Raw genomic sequence first — 21,790 nt, 5'->3', positions numbered from 1 at the left:
AAAAAACCCAACAAAGCCCAAAGCCCAGTAATGTATTCTGGGGGAAGTCAAATACCTTCAGCCGTTTTGTGTACTCACACTCACAGCACCTTGATGCTGGACACACTCCAAGGGCAGAGGAGCTACACCCTCGCCTGCATTTTCAGCTGTGCAACAGCACACACAGCAGTATAAAAAACACAGCTTCCCTCGAGGGGCAGTTAAACAACTTCGTGGCGTTTCCTTTAACAAAAACAGTCAACTACTCAATTTTTGTCAGGTTTGCTCTTCTATCCCGCAGACCCTCGGGTCGTTCCCTTCGAGCTGTTGCCCCTCCCCTCTCCAGTCGTTTTCTGCCTCTCGCTCTCCGTTCCCTACTCGGACACGGACGTCCCAGGGGAGGGGCCGAGGGTCCCGTTGCAGCCCTCGCTCCCGTTGCACGGTTTATTTCCCGACGCAGCCGGGTAAGCGACCCAGAGCACAACAGCAGCTGTAACCGCACTTTCTTCTCCGGGGCCGCGGTAGCGCTGTGAGGTGCCGTGCGTCCGCGCCGCGCCGCGCCGCGCATAGCGGGTGCCGGGAGCGACCTCCGCCCAGCAGGGGGCGCGCGCGGTCTCCGCCGCGCTTCTCCTTCCCTGCTATCTCGCCTGACCCGCGCTGAGCCGCCGCCGAGGGGTAGGTACGGCGCGGGATGGCCCGCCGGGACAGGGGCGGCCTGCGGGGGGAGCGCCGGTGTGGGCCGGTCTGTCCGGGAGCGGAGCGGAGCGGAGCGGAGCGGAGGGGAGGGGAGGGGAGGGATGGGCGCCACACCCGGGCCCTGTCGAGCACTGAGCGCCGCGGAGCGAAGAGCAGCGGCACGGCCGCCCCGAGGCGGCGGCGCAGTGGCCGCAGCGCTGCCCCAGGCCGCCAGTGAGGGCGGCGGCTCGGCCCGGGGAGCGCGGAGAGGGCCCGGCCGTGACAGGCACGGCGAGCGGCGGCAGGAGCGACACCGGGCCGCGACCTGCTGGGGAGCGGTGTCGGTGCCGCGTCGGTGGGTCGGGAACGGCGAGCGCTGCGGCAGCCACGGCCGCGGGAGGGGGACAGCGGCAGGACCGCGACTGCGTCCTGACAGGGCGTTAGTGAGCGTATTGCTGGGGGGGGAAAGAGGCGATAAAGGAGGCTAAATGGCAGTGCATGTTTTTGCTTCTTAACCTGTCCTCAAAGCTGTCTTTGATAAAGTAATTGCTGTCTTTAAGGGAAATGGAGTAGTTACTTTTTTCCTTAGACAACACTAAAGTTTTTGATCAGCTGCTGCAAAGGGAGTTATTATTGTGCTGAAAAAACAGGGATTGCACCTGAGTGGTAAAGAGGATGGGGAAGTAACTAGAGACGCACTGGTGAGCAGTATGGAAAAGAAGCTCCATCAAGTCTGAGAAGAAAAGATTATAAATTAGTTCTTTGAAGATCTGTCTTGAGACCAATCTTATAAAAATTAAAATAAAGATTGTGATGTAGCAATTAAAACTTCAGTGGTTTAATTTGGTAGTGATGAAGGGTTGGGAGACATTGGCAATACAGAAGAGGGTTACAGTTTGAAATAAGAACAATAACAATTTAAAGAGCATGGGTTTGCAGTTGCAGACTGGTAAGCACACAGTTTACAGATGAAGTTCTTACCCTTTGAAAGCAACACAAACCCAAAGTATGTTTTAGGTAGTCACAGGGTGTATATATAAGCATATGAAATATTTCAGAGGGCGTTGCTTTATACGTGTTATGTGAAATACATGATCCCTGATGCATTCAGCTTTCTGTAGTACAGATGACAGACAGGGTGACAGGCCTGTCTTTGAGTGCATGGGCCTTGTCCCGCAAATTCCAGTCGTGGTGTTTACTGAGATTCTGCTGTCACCTAAGTCAAGACGACAGAGGGCACCATTTTGCTGCTCCAGTTTGGTGTACCCACATCTGGGGAAGCGTGTGTATCTGAAGGATACAGCGGGTCATAGAAGGACAACTGAAAGGGCCAAAGGGATCAGCTGCCTTAAGACGAAGGACTGGAAAGCCAGGTTTGTTCACGTTAGAGAGGAGACGGCTGGGGCATGACCAGGACTTATGAAATGAAGGCAGTGGATAAAATGAACGTTATTCATCCAGTCTTGCAGCACTGGGATGGGGGTTGCTTGCTGGGGTGGCTGGGAGCGCAGTTTCAGATGGCTATAGCAAGGACTTCGGTGGGTGTGATGGGGAGTTGTGGGGGCAATGTGGGCAGGTTCAGCAAGCGATTAGAAAAGCTGGCGGACAGGAAGTCTGTGGAGTGGCTGCTAAAAGGATGAGTCAGGGAGCTGTGGAGTGGCTGCTGGGGTGTGTTTGGGGAATGGGGTGCAGAGAGCAGCCAGGCTCATGTGCTCTCCCAAAGAGGGATCTCTGATTGTTGAAAGCAGAGTGCTGGGCAAGCTGGATCAATCTCATCCAGGACAGCAGTTTCTGTGAGCTTGTGATCAGTCTTTTCAGTGGGAGAATTTTAGTTCTGCAGGGTTCAGGTCTGGGTTCTTAACTGTTAGCATTTCCATGAACAGCCTAGAAAAGGCAGTGAGCAACAAGGTGCTATTGTTGGCTGATGATGGGTAGCAAAGAAGATTTACTATGAAGAGCTGCAGAAGGACCCTGTAACTCTGAGTAACTGATTACTAAATGTAATGGCACATGAATTTAGTATAGGGAGAGTGATCCAGATAGCATAAAAAGAATCCTAACTTCCCATATGAAATACGGGTCTTACAGTAATGAGTAGTATTTTGTAGTTACATTGTATGGTTCCATGAAAATGTAACCACAATAATCAGCAGCAGTCAAAAAGGCAAATCAGATAGTGAATATTACTGGGAAACACATAACAAACAAACCAGAGAATCTTGTTGTGCCACTGTGTTAATCCGTGGTTGACCTCTAATGCCCTGTGTGGTTCCCCCACTCCATCTTCCAGCTCAGAAAGCATATAGTAAAAATTAGCGAGATTAGGAGATGCAAAGCAAGAATGGTCAAAGACACAGACCCACTCCCATATAGAGAGTGGTCAAGAAAGCTAAAACTGTAAAATTCATCCTGATTTCTGAGGAGGATATGATGGCCTGTAGAATCATGAGTGGCAGGGAAAGAACAAGCAGGGGTCAACTGTCCATTCTTCCAGCAGGAGAGCTGGTCCACAAGTGAAGCTAATGAGGCTTTGATTCAGCAAGATCCAAAGATGTGGTTCTTCACAGAGAATTGAGTTGGAGAACTTACCAGAGCATGTTGTGGATATTATATGTGTTGAAGGGGAGAATGGGCAGGTTCACAGGGTGGGCACTGAGGGATGCTAAATGTACAGGAACCCCATTCAGATGAGAAAGGTTTTGAATAGAAAATGCAATGTTACCTACACTTGCCCTATTATTTTTTATTTTTTTTTTTCCCCTGATCTTTGCTTTTAGCCACCTTTTAAAAATAATGCTAGGCTTAAACTGACCTTGGCTGTGATCTCCTGTAGCTACTTTTATATGATCTTCTTATTCACGGGAGTGACAATCGACATGGACTTTCTTCTGTACGGGTTTTTTCCACCCTTTCTCAAATAGGACTGAGTACCACCTGCCAAACCTCTTTAAAGAAACGTGGCTGTTGCTGTTCAGTGTCTGGGCAGCAGCTTTCATGTTGAGTATAAAGTCTTTTTCACATAAGTTACTAGCATTTACTAAGTTACTTGAAGGCAGAAGTTTTCCTTGTACAAGTGATGTTTTCTGTTTCTAGGCTCAGCAGGATCCTTTGATGAAATTGGTAAATACTAGTTGAGCTACTTCATTCTCAGGTGCCATAGTTACAATTTCAAATCTATTTCACATCTTTCCAGTAATTTTCCATTATATTTTTAGTCAATTCCAGCCTTTGTGCACATCAGGAGCTTAAAGATGGCCTCCCTGATTCTCCTTGGACTTGCCAGTTGTCCCTGGAACCTGTAGACTGCTGATTTACCACCTTCAGTCCATTAAGACATAGTGTTGGCAGACAGTACTACTATAGGTTTGCCTACATGGAAAAATATTGAGCCTAAGCATGGTAAAATAACTGTTTATGAAAAATAGCATCAATCTATATTAATTGGAAATATGACCTTGATAGTGTTACCATATCATCTTACATGTCATGTAACGTGAACCAACACGATCCAATTAAATATTTAAAGTCATGCTGTATCGGTAGAGATTTAGAATATTTGCAAGTAGTAATTAACTATTTTGGGTTTGATAAACTGGTTTAATGATTAATGTGAAATAACAAACTCTAATGAACAAGCAGAGTAATATTTTAAAGGTAAAGTCAAAGATACAGTTCTATATAAATGACTTAAAAATTTAGGTGACATCTGCTTTTTAAAATGACCTTTTGTTCACAAGCTGTTGGATTTAGTGTTGCATATGTTACTAAGGTCATGTCATCAAGGTTATGTATGACTAATGACATAAGGTATTATATACATTATAAGAGATAAAGTAAGAAAATATGGACTGTACAGTGACAAGTGGTTTAGTGACAGGTTCTTGGCTGTTAGTTTGCTTTATTGCTGGAATAAAGCTGACTAAGCTCTGACTTCTGCTGATTCCTGCTGGACACTGGGTTTTTCCCATTTTAGTAAACTTGTCATCTCAGAATTAATTACTGTTTGTCTAGGAAGGGTCTGAGATTCTGGGAGGTGTTTTGGGTTTAGTGTTCATGGGTTTTTTTTAAGAAACTGGCATAAATGCATGGATTTTTAAAGGAAATACCTTTGTCTTCAGAGCTCAAGCCACATGCCACAGTCCTCATTGCACAAGTACAGTATCAGAGCTTAAAGGAGGTTGCTCTTTGTACCGCAGGGGAATAGCAGTTCGGGTTCCGGAAGTCTTTTTCATAAGGCTGTATAAAATCTTCCTTTCAGGCCTCCCACCGCTTCCTTCTCAGGAAAACACAACGGGGGCGGGGGGGGCGGTGGGTGGGTTTCGGGCCGCGGTTACTGCTGCCCGGGAGTTGTCCCCCCGCGTGGCGGCAGTGTTCCCCTGCCTGCGTCCCTCGCTGCTCCTCACTCGCCGCTGCCTTCTCTTGCAGACGGCTGCTTCGAGCTCTGCAGCAAGTTTAAATGCAGACACTTCATTAGGAGTGGGACAAATTCTCTCTGGTCTGTTAAAAAACAGATAAACCAACCGCCAAACGATATGCAGTGACCGTTGGTAATTTCCTGACTAGCATATACTAGCACCCTACCTGTTCCCAGCAGAAACAAAGGAGGAATTTGAATGAAGGTCTGTGAAGAGGTTGATAAATATGACCAATGTAAGTGATTCAGTAGCTTCCTATAAAAGCAGGTGTGTGCAAACCGATCACAGTGATCAGGGAAGCACTGCAGTTATTTACTGACTTACCTGAGCTAGTTGTGGGGAGCTGAATTTACAGCTGATTTGAAGAAAACCGTAAATTGCCTTTCTTTCTAAATAGTTCCTTTGTGGAAGATGAAAAATGAGTAAGGTTCAAAAATGCCTAAATGTGTATTGGATAGAAGTTAACTGCACTGAAACATGTGATGCAATTGATTTACCATTTAAATGTAGTAAGGATAAAATGTTTGTGAATCTGAATGTCAATAAAGGTGTTTTAAAAGAATGATCTCTTTCCTATTGTTCCCTTAGTTCGTATACATAAATACACAATGCATGTACTATATTATCTGGGGAAGTATTCTGCAACCCTGGAATGGTATCTGAGATGTTAATTTTGTATCTTGTAATGTTGACATACTGTACATTGATGAGCAAAGCTTCCTGTTTCTCAGTGCCACTGTCTGCTGATCCACAGACGAGCAACAATAGTTATTCTGATTTTTTCATAAAGCACTTTATAGCCTGTACATGCAAAGCACTAGGTATGTGCAGAACACCAGAGTTTCTGCTCACAGGGTGGTCCTGACATCAAGAGAGTATACCTGTGTGTCTCATGTTTGCAGAAGGGAATGACTGAAAACAAATGGTATAAATAATGTTCTTGTATTGCCACTTACCCATGTGTCTGGCTAGGGACAAGAAGGGAGAGGTAGGTCTTATGAGCCTGCTGTTACACTGAATCCAGGAACTGTTGAAAAAATAGCTACAATGCTGCAAAATATAGCTCTGTGTAGAATGGACATTGTGCTGTACTGAATCTGAGATGCTGCTTTTAGCAGCAAATCCTTATTAGTGAAGCAGTAAAACTCTGTTCCTGTTGAATTCATAAGATACAGGTTTTTAATGGAAGATACAGAGCTCTCAGTGAAACTTCATGTAGATAAAGGGGATCTTTCCTAAATAGAAATTATAATCGATCATAAGATATTTTACTCAACATAACATTGACTCAGTTAAATGACTTCTCAGTGACTTGCGCATAAATACATGGGTGCATGAAAATGTGTGCAAGGAATTTCTCCCTCAGCCTACTTAGAATAATATTGTTGGGTTTATATTTCAACAATTGGTCGATGTTCAGAGGAAGCACAAGGTAATGTGGTGGGGTTTTTTTGTTTGTTTGTTTTAAATGACAAGCGTACTTAAAAATTTAATCTTGTATATGCAGATAGAGCTTATGTTCACATAGTGGTTTTAAGGGAACAATCCCATTTGACCAGGAAACATTGCCTTCAGAGATCATGGGCTTTCAGTTTAAGCAAAGGACTAGAATATTTTTCATTCATTTCAAGACTGAAGAAGAGCTTTGCAAACCACTGCCACTGAAGTACTCTCAAAATGCACTCTTTCTTGACTTCTAGTTTCCATTGCTTGGAGGAGGCAGTTTCTCTTGTACTGATGCGTCAGTTCTAGATGTTGAAGTATGTGCTTATATTGAGGAAGTGTCAAGTACTGAGCAGTCTGGTATTGTTCCCTTGTCCTGACTTATTGTTTTAAAATAGGGACAATTACTTCAGTTTATCTGAATGTTCCTGGAAACATCACAGTTTTGCAGAACTGGATATCCCATGTAGTAGTGACTAGCTCATGAATTACAACTTGTCAAGTTCATTCACGTTTTTGCAGTGGAGAGAGGGGTGCCGTTAGTGACTCTGTCTCACAATCTAGCTGTTCTCTCCTTCTTCCAGAGCTATTTGGTAACTTAAACAAAATGAGAAGGCAGAGCAACAGCATATATTTACTGCAAAATAAAACTGTCCATGGGTAGTGCAAATTTAGGACTAGTTTAAAAATTGGCAGAACTTGTATCTAGCTCTGTGGTTTGAATTATTCAAGATCACTCCTGACTTCTGCAGGTGTGAATGTGTTGTACAACAAATCAATGTGTGACACTGCGTTACTGTTGGACGCAGTACCCTCAGAGACAGCTGGCTTCTAGTACAGATAAGTAAATAATTCTCACAGAATCACTTAATATAAGCATTCCTTCTGAGAGGAGAATGTTCAGTTAAATTTTCTTATCCTGTACTAGCGCACATGCTTACGGTTCAGTTAATAACAGTACACTGTGTTAAGGCCGTATCCAAGTTGTATCAATTTAGGGAAAATGTATTCTTATATTATGCCTTTCTAATGGGAATCCTTTTTGGTTGGGAGGACGTCTTTGATTTACTTTTTTTTCACAAAAACTAATTTTCTATCAGAGGACCAAGTTATTAACATCAAAACTTTTTTCTTTTTTTAAACCCTATCATTTAAAAGATATATTTTAATTAGATACTGATCCATTTTTAGAAGCAGTCATTTACTGAACCAAATCAGATATACTTAACTCCAGTAGTAGCAGGAATATGTAGAGATATTAAGAACACTCAGTTTGCAGTACTTTCGTGTCTTGTTCCTAATGCAAGTCTCTTTGTCTTAATATATGCCTTGTGCCATCAGTGCTTAACGTAGGTGTACCAGCTCCTAGGCAGGTTCAGAGTTGTTATCCAACTCATCTTTCAGAAGTGATTTGAAGAGAATGGCCAGTGCTTTGGAATTTTGTTTCTAAATCCATTGCATTAGATACTCATTACAGCAATAAGCTTTTTGATACATACTGTGGTCATGTAACCACAGTTTGTTTATTCAAAAATATCTAATTAAGTTGGCTATTGTAATTTGTTCTGAGTTTTGCTAGACAAGAAATACTGCTAAATTTGGTTAAATTTGAGGAAAGAACGTATCATTTGGAGACTGGCATTTTAAAGATGGTGTATAGTTCAGCTTTGTATGCAGCTCATATCTGGCATTGGTTAGGTAGCCATATGTGAAATAGAATTGTGTTTGTAGGAAAAAATCTTTTTAATCACAAAGATAAATCAAACCAGATGGTCCAGATTTTTTGCCTTGGGAAGAAGGATTTGTTGGGGTTTTGTCTTTCTTTATGTGAAACAGTAAGATTTCACTTTAGCCTTCTACACTTCAGTGATGAATTCTGAAAGATTCTGGTGATAATAAATCCTGAATCAGAATGACTTCCAGTCACACTTTCTGATAACTGCTAATCTTTGTGCTTCCTTTCCTGAGGAGATAAGGTAGTGGCAGCTTTTTTTCTGGTATTATTAGCTAATGTTTCATCAGATTTATATGTAAAGTGACAGGGAATTCTGTAAGGGTTTAGTAGATATACACATCTGGTATGAAAGTAAACATTAGCTTACATTTAACAGAGCTTGCTATACTGTTTCTCAAACAGCATGCATCTCTTCCGGCATAATATCCTGTTGTTGTGTTATGTTAGGCCGTGTTTTATAAAACAGGTCTAAACACTCAAACATCACTTTACAAGTGAGCCACCATCTTTTTGTCAAGTACAGGTAGGGTTTTGTGCTGTTGATATGCTGTTACTATGGCTAATATTCAGAGTTTTTTAAATGATTTATGACCTGGCTTTAAGGAAGATTTAGTTCAGAATGTAAAGGTCACAGTCACACTGTACAGAAACTGTGCCCAGTGTTTTTCTCAGCAAAGAGACTAACAGAGCTGAAGGGAAATTCTTTTATCATTTATGACCTGGGTGGGCAGTAGGCAAGAAAATTGAAATTGCCGTCAGCTGGGAATTCCAGCTTTGCAACACTGAGGGGTTTTGTAACATATTCATTGGAAATACGAGTAAGTACATTTTGCTTTCTTCCTGGGTAGAGTAATAAGAAAGCTGTTAGTGCCCTAAATGACACCAGTCTTGCGTGAAATGTTTTATGGTACATCAGTGAACTGTCTTTTGCTATTGGAAATGACTGTGGAAAAGGGTGGCTGAGCCAGTGATACACCATCACGTGCTTAAAAACATGCTTGCAGCCTAGGGGAATGTACCCTGCTTAAAATCATTCCTCATACAGATACCAGGGTGTAGAAGTTATTCCGATCTCTTTCTCTTCTGCATCCAAGAATGAGAAAACCAGTTGTGCATTCCTGCACTGGGAAGCTAGACAGTGTTGATACATGTAGCAAAATTTGTCCAGATAGGAAATACAATAATGAAGTTTAAATATGATTTATTAACCTCAACAGCCCCAGATGCTGCAGCTGTTAATCAGACCAGCATGTAAACGTTTTGAAATTACTTTTGTAGGTACTTTGATCTGGAATTTGATCTAAAACATGGGGGAAGAGCTGTAGGGTACAGACACTATAAACTCTCGAAAAAAGGAGAGGTTTTAAATCTAATTCGTTGGCTACAGGCCATGTTTCCGTTCTCCTGGCTGAAAGAGTGCACTGGTGTGGAAGGATACCTTATATAGATGAGAAAATGTAAATCTGTGTATAGCAGAATGAACAAGGGCTGTTCAGAACACTGCTACATCATGAGCCCAAAATACAAACCCCAGGGCAAGTGAAATACACTGTTTCAAGTGAAGTTTCAGTTCAGTTTCCATTCAAAGTTTATCTAGTAAAATCACTTTTCCTTCCTGTCACTTGAACAGTGTCATTTCCGTATTGGGATTTCTTATAAGGACTTTTACTGGTTAATATGAGTTTTTCCCTGTTTTGCCTCCTCTCTGAGGCAGTGCAAAGCTGTGCTGTCCAGTCTCCTAGATGTTTTCATTTCTTATCATTGCCTCAGGCATATTTTACCATCCTCTTGCATAGACATTCCCTTTTTTCCTTATTTTTAAGTCACCTTTTCTGTGTCCCATAAGCACACTGTCATCATCACCTCATAATTTGACTCATTCTTAAAATATTATTCTGCGAAATTTAAATCACAGTTTATTAAATACTCTCTATGAAGAAATCCATGGTGAAACATTAATCTTCCTATTTCAGGTCCTGATACAGAAAAGGCCTTAATCCTTTATTTAATAGTAAGTCAGAGAAGCTACATTTGTGTTTCCTTATATAGAGGTTCTAGTTGAACCAACAGTAGCTCTGTACTTGATTTTTACCATTGTCCTTCTTGTACCTACTTCCAGTTTCCACTTTCAGGTGGGTAGTGTCACCTAATACACTCAGTTTTCTATGGTCAGTGTTGCTATTCTTGCTTTTCAGTAGTCTGTATATCTGTGGCACTATAGAAATAATGTTCTGCAAAGAGTATTGAAAAATAATGTTTCTTGCAGAATGAAGGAATTAGTATTTACAGTAGTCACACATTTTCAGCAGCTGACTGTACTTTGTACATCAAATTCAAATTCATATGGTAGAAATCATGCTGAAGCTTTGCTAAGCGCTAGTAAGAACTGTAGTTAGCATCACTGTTGCCTGGATTGTATATAGTTTCCCAATTTATGAAACACGGTTCTTCCTTTCAGTTCTGATCTCCATTGTTTTGCCCTTTAGTACCAGCACCACTACATGTGATCTCTTACTGGTTGAAAGCTAATGGCTTGTCTTGCATTTGTGGCATTGATCTTATCCATTTTCTGTAATAATAAAGCTTTGCTGCTGTTTCCAGAGGTGTAAGACTGAAAGGGGCTCTTTCCATATTACGGGAAGGGGATGCAGCACACAAAGTTAGTATGTACGACATGAAGATTTCAGAGCTGGTTTACTTGGGAAAGCTGAGCACTACCGAATCGTGTTTATTTGCCTGGTTTCACCATAATTTTTTCCCACTTTATTTGCAGGTTAGTCACGTGCTCCAGAGAGAATCAGAACGATGTCCTACGTGTTTGTAAACGACTCTTCCCAGACAAATGTGCCACTGCTGCAAGCTTGCATCGATGGAGATTTTAACTATTCCAAACGACTGCTAGAGAGCGGTTTCGACCCCAATATTCGTGACAGCCGAGGCCGAACGGGCCTTCACCTTGCTGCAGCCAGAGGAAACGTAGACATCTGTCAACTCTTGCATAAATTTGGTGCTGACTTACTAGCCACCGACTACCAAGGTAACACAGCCCTTCATCTGTGTGGGCATGTGGACACCATCCAGTTCCTAGTTTCTAATGGACTTAAAATTGATATTTGGTAAGTCCCTTTTTTTTTTTTTTTTACTTATTTTAAAGTTTAATGTTTTATATGTACAAATTTTGTAACACATTAGTTTTCTCTTGCCAGAGCCTTTTGTATTAATTACTTGCTGAAATGTTGCATGTGGTGCAAATCCACTTTAAGATATCATTTAAAAATCCCATAAAATTAAGAAGGCAGGAAAACAATAAGAGGCCACTTCTGCTCGTCTGTGCAACATGCAAAGCAAATAAACAGAGCAGCTGCTGGAGCGGGCTGCTGGATCTAATCCTGCCTCACCGCTGACATTGCTACCCTGGTTTAGCCAGGCAGCCAGGTGTGGGTGGTTGGCACCAAAGGAAAAATCGCATTGACTGCTTTAAAGGAATTTTCTCCACTCCAGTTCTATTGTTTTAATTGTTGCACTGTATGAGACAAAGGAAATACAGTGTATGTGTGTGTCAGTTCATTCCCATACTCCTTTGGTAACAATGCTTTCTTTCAGTGCTCTCCCCCTCCCTCAAAGTCTGTGACTCAGTTCTTCTTTTAAAGATTGTATAGTCTTTCCTTCTGGCTTCCAGCAGCTGTCAGATGCCAGGGCTCAGATGTAAGCTCTCAAGCTGCGAAATAACTAGCTATTTCATTGCAGTAATGGAATTGTTTTGTTTGTGGCACTTTGTGCATACTTACAACATGTGCAAAACCAGTAGTAACTTCAAAACCTCTCAGTTTTTTAATGTGTTGCTTTTTCACCTGTACCTCATTAATGTTTTCAACTCAGCAAAAGACCAGACTCTTGAAGGGCTGTGGCTTGGGCTTTCTTTGTCCTCGTTTCAAACAACTGGTGAAAACGCTTAGTCTGAAGGCAGCTCTAGTCCTATTCGGTACGATTTTAATAACAGCAGAGGGACCATCTGTATTTTATTTCATTTTTGCCTGATGTCCTAATACTCTCATGGAAAAGGAACGATGAGGAACCAGATTGCACAATTCCTTCTTGAAATTAAGCTTAAATTTGAACACTGCCATAAATCTACTGCTTATTATTTTTGTTCTAACACCCGGAGATTCCAATAGATTACGGTACTAGGAATTTTTATATTATTTAGAAGAGTTGTGCAGTTTCATACCTAAACATACCAATTTTCTTGTATAGTCAATTTTGTTATAACTTGTATAGATGGGAATTTCTTACTGTTTGGTATGACAGAAAATAGTTCTGGGGACTTAATGAATTGTAATGCTTTATACTGAGTTGTCTTGTTACAAAATTTCTATATTAAAAGTTTCTTTTCTTCTCATTTCCTTTTGTGGGGTCATTTTAGCAATCACCAAGGTGCGACACCGCTTGTTCTTGCAAAACGAAGGGGAGTGAATAAAGATGTGATTAGACTGCTGGAATCTTTAGAGGAGCAAGAGGTGAAAGGATTTAACAGAGGAGCTCACTCAAAGCTGGAAACAATGCAAACTGCGGAAAGCGAAAGGTATTTACCAAACAAAAATAATTACTAGGAGAGATAACATTAATGGCTTTTCCATTTCTGCGATTGACTTGATAGTTAAAGGAGAACTGAAGTTTTCAGGAAGACTGCTGACAATTTCAGGGAATGTGTTAGGTAAGAGGGAAGTTACAGGTGAATTCGTAAAGGTCTGATTCTGGGAATGTGCTTATTTAGAATTTGCATAAATTGTACTGGCACAGAAAGTAGTAGCATGTTAGTGGGACTAAGAAGTGAGATACAGGCAACCCAAAGGAAAACTGGGATGGCATAGACAAAAACCTGGGATGACAAGGGAGAGGATAAATTGTGGTTCAGGAGCACAGACTGGAACTTCATTTACCGAAAGCTGTATGCTGTAAAATGGAATTTCGTCATGGGAAAGTGGTCTAAGAGAATAGGCCTGATGTAGTTCATGCGGAAGTAGTGAAGTCAGTTCCAGGAGTTGATGCTACCCTGAAAATGCAGTGAAGTCCTACAAAGCATAAAATGACATATGTCCACTGCGTAAAGCTGCCAGTGCTGTTGTAAAAAGCAGTGTAACGTATGTTGTGTAGTACAGCCTATAATGCTCTTTAGTCCCAGTCGAAATAAGTTTTATCCCTTAAGAAGCGTGGAGAAGCGTTACTTCAGTGCTCAAGGCAACAGTGCATCTCCTTGCGAAAGAAGGCTCTGTGTAGCCTGGCAGAGGGAAGGCTGAGGTGTGTGGCTGCTGACAAGAAATACTGGTTTTGGACAACATAAAGTGACTATTTAAGACAAAAGATGATGATAGCACAGGAGAAAAAAGGCACAGATAAACCACAAATACTTTCCTGATGGAAAATTGGGAGTGGTTTTTTACAGTGAGCTTCCAAGACAGCCTTCTTGTAGGATTCAGATGAGGCAAGAAGCCTTGCATATTTCCAAGGAGGCTGATTCTCTTGCAGAGATCACTGAATTGCCAGTAAACATGACAGAACATGGGTCTCAGATTAATAATGCAAGAGATCTTTCCAGTACTGTTTTGTTGTGTTGTGGGGGTTTGTTTTGTTGTGGGTATTTTGTTTGCTTGTTTGTGGGGGTTTTTTTAATGATACTGGAAACAGAATATCAGTGTTGCTTGGAATAGTTGCTTTTATACTGTATTTATTTTATTGTCTAATAATGAGCATGAACTGTGCCTGCTGGAACACTGTGTCACAGGAGACAAGGAGTTTTGTCACATAATTGTTGTTCAGTTTGTGTCAAAATGTACACAGCTGGTACTGTAAATGAAAATTAAACCCTGTAGATGGAGTTGTTATCTAAGATACTCTCATTGAGCAGATTGGAAGTTCATTCTTATCCATTAGTGACCTCAGTCATCAGAGAGACTGTTTTAAGCCCTGAAATAGAAAATCTAATATTATTCTCAAAATGACATGGGTATAAAAAGAACTCATGCATGTTATCTTAACTACATTTCTCTGAAGGTTGCTTGTCACGCAGAAATGCATTTATGCTGGTTTTGTTTAAACATATGGACCAACAGCTCAGCATCATTTAAATTCCAGTTTTTGATTCGATAGTGTCCCTTTAATGAACATAGCTTCCTTTCTGTTATTTGACCTTCATAAATGTTATATTGTTTGCTTTGGCAAGGAAGTCAGCAACTCTCCCTGGGGAGATGCACAGAGACATAAACAGTGCACTACCCAGCTTGTTTGTGAACGTGTTTAAAATGTCTGAAATACGTTATTTTTAAAATAACAAATAACAGATGCCTACAGCAGCAAGAGAAGTGAGCTTGTCTGCTGTTTGCTTTGTAAATAAATAATGTCTTCATAACGCTTGGCTTTTGAGACCTCCGCAGTTTCGTTCCTCCCTCTTAGTATTATTTTCACATTTTAGAGACATGTAGATGAATGTCATCTGTCCTCTCCCACCGCACCAACTCTCTTACATTATGTATGAACCTATGGAGAAATAATGGTTGCTCTTTCTGAAAACAGTCTCTGACTTAAGTTTTCTGCTCCTTATTACGTGCAGTGCTGCTGCTCTGGAAGCAGAGGCCAGAGCTAGGTTCCCGAGTCAAATTTATTTTCACTTGCTTGGCACTCCTCCCGGTGAGGAGTGGCACCGTGCTCTTTGGAGGCAGAGCTCGCTCTGTCCATCTTCCAGTGCAGACAATCTGTCCATGTACACAGCACAGTGTGACCTGTGGCTGCACCCACAAGTGCATCCAAATGTCAGTTCCACCTTATGTTGGAAACAGAAGAGAACATCTGCCTGCGCTGTGGGGCACAAACTCTTCTGTAGGATGCATTGCTGCATTACCATTACCATCTTAAGCAGCTGTAATTCATAATACAAACGAATGGAGAAGAGAAGGTTCCAGGGAGACCTTAGAGCAGCCTTCCAGTACCTAAAGGGGACCTACAAGAAATCTGAAGTGGGCCTTTTTACAATGGCATGTAGGGATAGGACAAGGGGAAATGGCCTTAAGCTGAAATAGGGAAGATTTACATCAGGTATCAGGAAAAAATTCTTCACTATGAGGGTGCTGAGGCACTGGGACAGGATGCCCAGAGAGCCTGTGGCTGCCCCATCCCTTCCAGTGTTGGACGGGGCTTGGAGCAACCTGATCTGGTGGAAGATGTCCCTGCCTGTGGCAGGACAGGGGAATGACATTGATTTTAATTGGGTTGTAATATAAAATAGGAAAAGTGTTTTCTATGTACCCTTTTCTATCTAATGAGCAAGCATGTGATCTTTACACTTAAATTGCATTGCACCTTTAACCTGTGTGGTTATGTATTAACTAGTTAGTGAGTGAGTAGCTCTGTTCAACACCAATGGCTGTCTTATTAAACCCTTTGTTTCACGTGGGAAACCATAATAAGCAAGGAAGATGACTAAATCTTGCAGCTATGGGCAAGCAAAAAGAGCTTTACAGTGGGTAAATATCTAAAAAACAAAAAAGCCAAGCTGTTTAATAGGCAATTTCTGAAATCTTCTGCTCATGATGCTGCAATACTTGAGCAAGCTATGGGAGTTCAGGCTAATTATTCTTCAGTGGCTGTACTTCCTAAGAAAAAATACCTTATGAATAGTGGGAAGTTTTTCAGTGGTGTAATCTTAGGAGAAATATTTATAAATGAGACCTTTTCCTGATAACAATAATTTGTCAATTTATTATTGTCACCAAGAACAATGGCATTTCTGCAGTTAGTTTTGACACGGAAATTACTTTTCCCTGAAAAAGTAATTTTTCTTTTATTGTTGCTATAAGAGATATATAGGAATGTGGTAACTGAAAGCAATTAGAAGGGGGGAAAAAATGGGTTTTCTGTGCTTACCTTCTGCTATTGACATCATCACGTACGTAGGTGGTTTCACCATTTCTTTTCTGTGCTTGTCAAAGCCTGATCCTGTAAATACCTGTGTGTGTAATTTCACTTAAGTGAGAAGTAACAGGACTGTGCAGATGGCTAAAATTTTACGTAAGTAAAATCAAGTGATGAGAAACTTTCCCTATTCTTTGTGAGGTCTTTCATTCAGCAACAGTTTCCTGTTACCGACTAGTTGTGAACCAGGCAAAATAAAGAGAATGGTCCAAGAAGCCATGCAGTCTTTGAAACAACTTACATTTTTCTGAAGGAGATTCATTGTCAAGATGACAGCTTCTTTCTGATTTTATGTTTCTAATTTAAAAGTGAGAGTTCCAGATTCTAATTTATAGTCTTACAATTTAAGAGGGCCTGATGGGTTGGTAGTGGAATGTTAAACATCAGAGCGGTTGCTGAACACCATATGGTAGAAAACACAGCAATGCCAATTTGTCTTGAAGATCAGAAAGTTTCTGAACTTCTTGTTACCCAAATGTATTGTTTTCTGTGATGTTTTTATGCTAGAGAAGAGCTCCTCTGGAATGAAGAGATTCAGGAGAGTAGTAAAGATCACTACAAATTTCAGAACATAAATTATATTGGTCAAAGTTTCCAGTTTATTAGTCAGAGGTTATTTTTGCATCATAATTTGTTAACAAGAGCTGTGCCCCTTGAGGTTTTAGCTTATGCTTCATTAAAGTTTACTAAGCTGTATTTAGTAGTAATTGTGAGAACTGACTTTTGAAGGCTTCTAGGTGGCAAGCCTACAAACAAATAGCATTCTTTTTACACAGGTTAATAAAACATCCTTTCAACGAAATTAAGTTTAGAGTTAGGAGTCTTTTCCTGATCTGCTTTGTCTTGACTTAGCAGAGGCAATGCCATAAATCTGTAGGTGTAGATGTAGTTTTTAATTTAGAATGTTTCAGTTGCTCTTAGTGGGATTACTGTCATACTTAAAGGTGCATTCTTTTGCTCTGATGTATTTTTAACTTTAATCCTTTGTAGCGCGATGGAAAGCCATTCCCTCCTTAATCCAAACCTACAGCAAGGTGAAGGAGTTCTTTCCAGCTTCCGGACAACATGGCAAGAGTTTGTGGAAGACCTGGGCTTCTGGAGGGTCCTGCTCCTCGTCATTGTCATTGCTCTTCTGTCGCTTGGCATAGCATACTATGTTAGTGGGGTGCTTCCTTTTGTAGAAAACCAGCCTGAACTGGTGCACTGAAGCAAATGTGAAGAAGTGCACCATGGTTTTCCCTGTTCTAATGTTATTTTGAGCTTCTTGGAATAATTCTCTTGGTGCAGGCAGTGGCAGCTGTAGGTACTGTTTGCCTTTTGTACTTATTATTAACCCCTTTGAAAGAGGGATTCATTCATTTCAAGTAAAACACTAAATTCTGAAGCATTCCTAAGCTACCTCTGACTTACCTTGACTTGCAAATAAGATGTGAAGATAACCCTCTCTGTTGATAAAATATTATGATTAGAAAAGGCCTTTCCTAATAAATATTAAATTCCTGGGTGTGAAAAATATATCCTAGTAGAGAATCAAATTTGATTTATTTTTCCTATGAAGAGGTAAACCTGTTGTTGGATTTTTTTGTGTGTGCTCTGGTTGAAAGAAAAATATTGTTTTAGAAGTCCTCCTCAAGAAATCTGGATAATATAATAATGCATACTGATATATAGACAGTAATAAGCTCCAACTTCATAGTTCTTTTAATGCCTCTCCATAGTTTCTATCTGCTAGCTTATGAAAAGGATGAGAAATAGTTTGAGTTTTTCTATGTCTTTAATGAATAAATCACTCCTTTATTTATTAGGTTAATGTAGTGTTTCTTCTCTACATGGATTTAATGTTGTTAATACCTGCCTGAAGTAAATCTTGTAGAACAAAGCTGTTTGTTGTGCTTTGGAAGCAAAGTTGTTTCAGCCTTAGGCTGAAAATTTTGCCTTTTTGTTGCAATGTTACTAAGCAAGCCTTTCTTTGTGAGGGTGATTAAAAAGTGATTTAGGTGTTCTGCTCTGTATATAATAATTCTGTAAGGTCATTGTGAAATATGTCATGAAGGATAACTTCTTATTCCACCCACAGGGACCAGAGTGAACCATACAATTAGTATTGTTTTAGCGTTTGTGGAGAGGACTCGACTGAATAGGATTCCTTTCTAGAATTGTTTTCCATTTCAGTTGTTTTCAGACAACACTTACAGGCTTATGGAGTATTCTCTGAATATGCAGAATGAAAGGATTTAAAATATTACTACTTAGGAACATTGTATGAAATTAAATGAAATCTTGACCCATTCTGTACTTAGCTGTGACATCCTTTGTAAATAGCCTAGGGATATGAATCACTTAGATACTCTTTTATGAAAGCTAGAAAGGTACTATGCAGTAAGTTGGAGGCTTTCAAAGACAGCAGATTCTCTCCTCCCATGCTGATCAGCCAGCTGACTCTCTTGCTTGCTATTGCCTTGAAAATCCCAACCAAAATGAATTCTGCAAACCTAATGAATCTTTGTTTTTTGCCTTAGCCACTCCTGAATTGTGGCTAAATAACAGATAACACTTAAGAAATTTTAAATGACTAAGTACTGGCAGAAGTAACCGACATCTCTCTGTTCTGCTACCACGTGTATTTTTCTTTCTTGTTTCTGGGTTTGAGTAAAGAGGGTTGTTGTCTTTGTTTTGATGTGTGACACGGGCTTCACTGAGCTGGGCCCCATTCTAAATTGCTTCTGAATAATTCTTGATCTCATTTGTTAAGTCAGAGGTTAATGAAACGATGCTTTTCTAGAAGCTGCAGTGTTGCAGGAAGGAAAGCCTCTGAGAAAAAAACCAGCAAACCAAACAAAAAAAAAAGCCCAGTGCATGCTCCTCCTCTGAATATTTCAATTATTATATGTCTGGTCATGAACAGAGAAGTACAAACTCATAGATACCGAAATCACTTTCACTTCTCTCAGTAAGTACATTTCTGTTAATAATACTTTGTATCTCGGATAATCATGTTGTCTCTCAGTGTGTACTATCTCCATAAACTGTAACTGTATTCTCGTGTGGGTGAATGCCACAAATAAATATATGTAGTAAATACGGTGTTGTTTATTATTACATTAGTGCATGGTAATGATGCTCCCCCATCTTACTGAGGTTGGTTGGTTGTTGTGCATTGGTAATGAGCATTTCAGAAGTGTGGAGGTTCCCACCCTGGGAAATGGCAGCCACACTGCCAGTATAAATGAGGTTTTAGAGCATGGTTTCTTTAGATTTGCCTGGTTTATTTTCATTGATGTTACTGAATTGAAGTTGCTGTCTGGCCTGTCTCTCTTACATAAGATTTCAGGTATTGAACATGTGGTATAGAGGCCCTTCGAGGTTTAAGATTATCTATAAAGGGGTACAAAATATAACCAAGAGAACAAAGCTTGAGCCTCAAGTAGCCTTTCCTACTTTGCTGTATTTTGCTTATGCTGTATGCAACAGCTGCTTATGCAGCTTCAGAACTGTGCATTGAAAAGGTCTGAAAAAATTGTGTGTATGTTCCATATTAATGTATTTTCACTTTTTAAACCCAAAGAGATCCAAAGCAGTGTTTGAACTTCACTGTGTAATGACTACTACTCTTTGAAATAAGGGTGTGATAAACATCTGACTACAGGAGGAGTTTGATGTGGATATACCTCTGTTACTGAAAAAGGGCAGCTCTGCCTTTCAATATACCTGTAAACATTAACATCTTCCTTTTCAAAGGTTGATTCTAAAGAATTAATTTACCTCCTTTACACTAGATTCCAAGGAATACAATCTGTCTTTCTTACAGGAACAGACTTTAGCCTGCTTCCCCTTGAAACTGTTGTCATAGGGAGTTTCACTCTTACAGCATAATGACATAGATCAGCTCAGACTGTCTATAGGTCAGTAAGATTTATTAAGTTATTGTTGCAGCCTGCATACCTTGATCCAGGGACTCCATTTTGCTAAAGCACTCTTCAAATCCAAGACAGATTGTTGTTTCAAGCTGTTCTCAAGCTAATGAGCTAAAACAGAGTAAGTAACCAAGAGACGAAACGATCATGGAGGGATGAAGTGATTTTTTCCAGTGTTATAAAACTTGGTGGACAAGATCATGCAAGGTAAACTGAAGTGTAAAATAGATGTATTTAGGTTATTCTGCAGTGGGCTGTCCCTGCGCTTACGTTTATTCCACACCTGTCTTACACTGTAGTAGCTTGTTCATGTACCATGTATTTTTATCTTCAAGGGCTTCTGTTTTCACTCACATTGGTAGTTTGCTTTGTGGAAGGGGATGATCTGTTCTGTGACTGTCATGGTCTCTTTCTGGGTGCAACAATAAGGCAGGTACGTCATTACTGGACATATCTGGCACTGTGAGGAGTATCATCATGGAAAGCTGCTATGAGAGAAAGAACGTGGTTGCACTTTAAATTATTGAAACAGAAGATTTAGTCAGTTTTGGGGTCTGCAGCTAGTCTGAAGATAGATCTTAGCACGAGCCATCTCTCTGTCTGTTTTTAATAACTAAAGTAAGTCAAAATTATCACCTTGCCCATCTATTGTAGATGGGCTAGTTAGCTAGGTAGCTGTGTTTCTAATCAAAATATGTTTGGTTGTAATACTTTAGAGAAATGCAAATTAAGTAATTTATTCAGAAATTCCATAACATCATTTTAAAGTAGTACTAAAACGTGCAAATTGCAATTGAAACTCTCTGCAAACTCAAAGAAAATGGGTAATGTCGTCGCATTCAGAATTTGCAAGTCTAGCATAGGTTTAAATGTTACCTGGAGTTGAATTGTAACAGAACTGATTTCTTCCTCAGCTGACACACAAGTTAACTTGTTTCTCTAAGCCAGTTGGTTTTGAAGTTGTTCCTGTTTCTGAAGCCAGCTCTTTGTTTAACTCAGATTTGCATTGGTGACTAAAATAAGTCTTAAATGACGTGAGAATTACGTCAGAGGGCTTTTTCTTCACTCCGTGTTCATTTCTTACATTTCAGCATTAATCCTTGTGGATTGGTTACTTGGGATACGCTTTCCTAAATCATCCAGAACGATGTAGAAATTGTTGCTGCAAACTGTTGCTGCATTCCTCATCCCTGGTGTTGGGGCTTTCTAGAAGAATTCAAACGTCATTGCGCAGTTTCATAACTCAGTTCTCTGCAAGTGCTGAAACCTGCAGCAAGTTGCTGCAGGTGCAGGTGTTGAATCATGAATCTCAAATCTCTGTTAACATGATGCAATTAATTTCTGGTGGCAGGAGAGATAATTGTGTACCCGACCTCGCAGGGTAGTGTGATTCACCTGTTATCTTGAACTTATTCAAGTGCTTCGGCTGAGTTTTGTGTTGCCTTGTATCTTTGTGCTGCTCTTGCAAATGCTTCAAAGGAGGAACACTTCTAAGATACACAGTATTAGGAGACAAATGCAAGTAATTGGTAGGTTTTTGCGGGAGCTCACTGCCAGGGAGCAGAGTGTTCCCACGGCCACTCTGCCACAGAAATCTGAGATGAAAACTGGAAGTCTCCATCTGACAGTGATGTGGTGCAGCCTGGGCTCTCACGCAAAGCAGA

General features: G+C 40.5%; 1 protein-coding gene across 2 annotated transcripts; it reads left to right on the top strand.

Moving 5' to 3' along the window:
• Nucleotides 1-535: 535 nt before the first annotated feature.
• ANKRD46 (ankyrin repeat domain 46) lies at nucleotides 536-19,293 on the top strand. Of its 2 annotated transcripts, none has more exons than XM_065668702.1 (4): nucleotides 536-654; nucleotides 11,021-11,363; nucleotides 12,671-12,829; nucleotides 17,203-19,293. In XM_065668702.1, exons 2-4 carry the CDS (start codon nucleotides 11,053-11,055, stop codon nucleotides 17,417-17,419), a joined length of 687 nt encoding a protein of 228 aa, XP_065524774.1. In that variant the 5' UTR covers nucleotides 536-654; nucleotides 11,021-11,052; the 3' UTR covers nucleotides 17,420-19,293. The 2 variants fall into 2 exon arrangements, with proteins under 2 accessions (XP_065524774.1, XP_065524775.1); XM_065668703.1 differs by having other exon boundaries at nucleotides 536-658.
• Nucleotides 19,294-21,790: the final 2,497 nt, after the last annotated feature.

This window comes from Lathamus discolor, chromosome 2, assembly GCF_037157495.1.
Source record: "Lathamus discolor isolate bLatDis1 chromosome 2, bLatDis1.hap1, whole genome shotgun sequence".
Taxonomy (NCBI): domain Eukaryota; kingdom Metazoa; phylum Chordata; class Aves; order Psittaciformes; family Psittacidae; genus Lathamus; species Lathamus discolor.
Note: the sequence above shows the minus strand (reverse complement) of the source record. Positions and strands in the feature narration are given on the sequence as shown.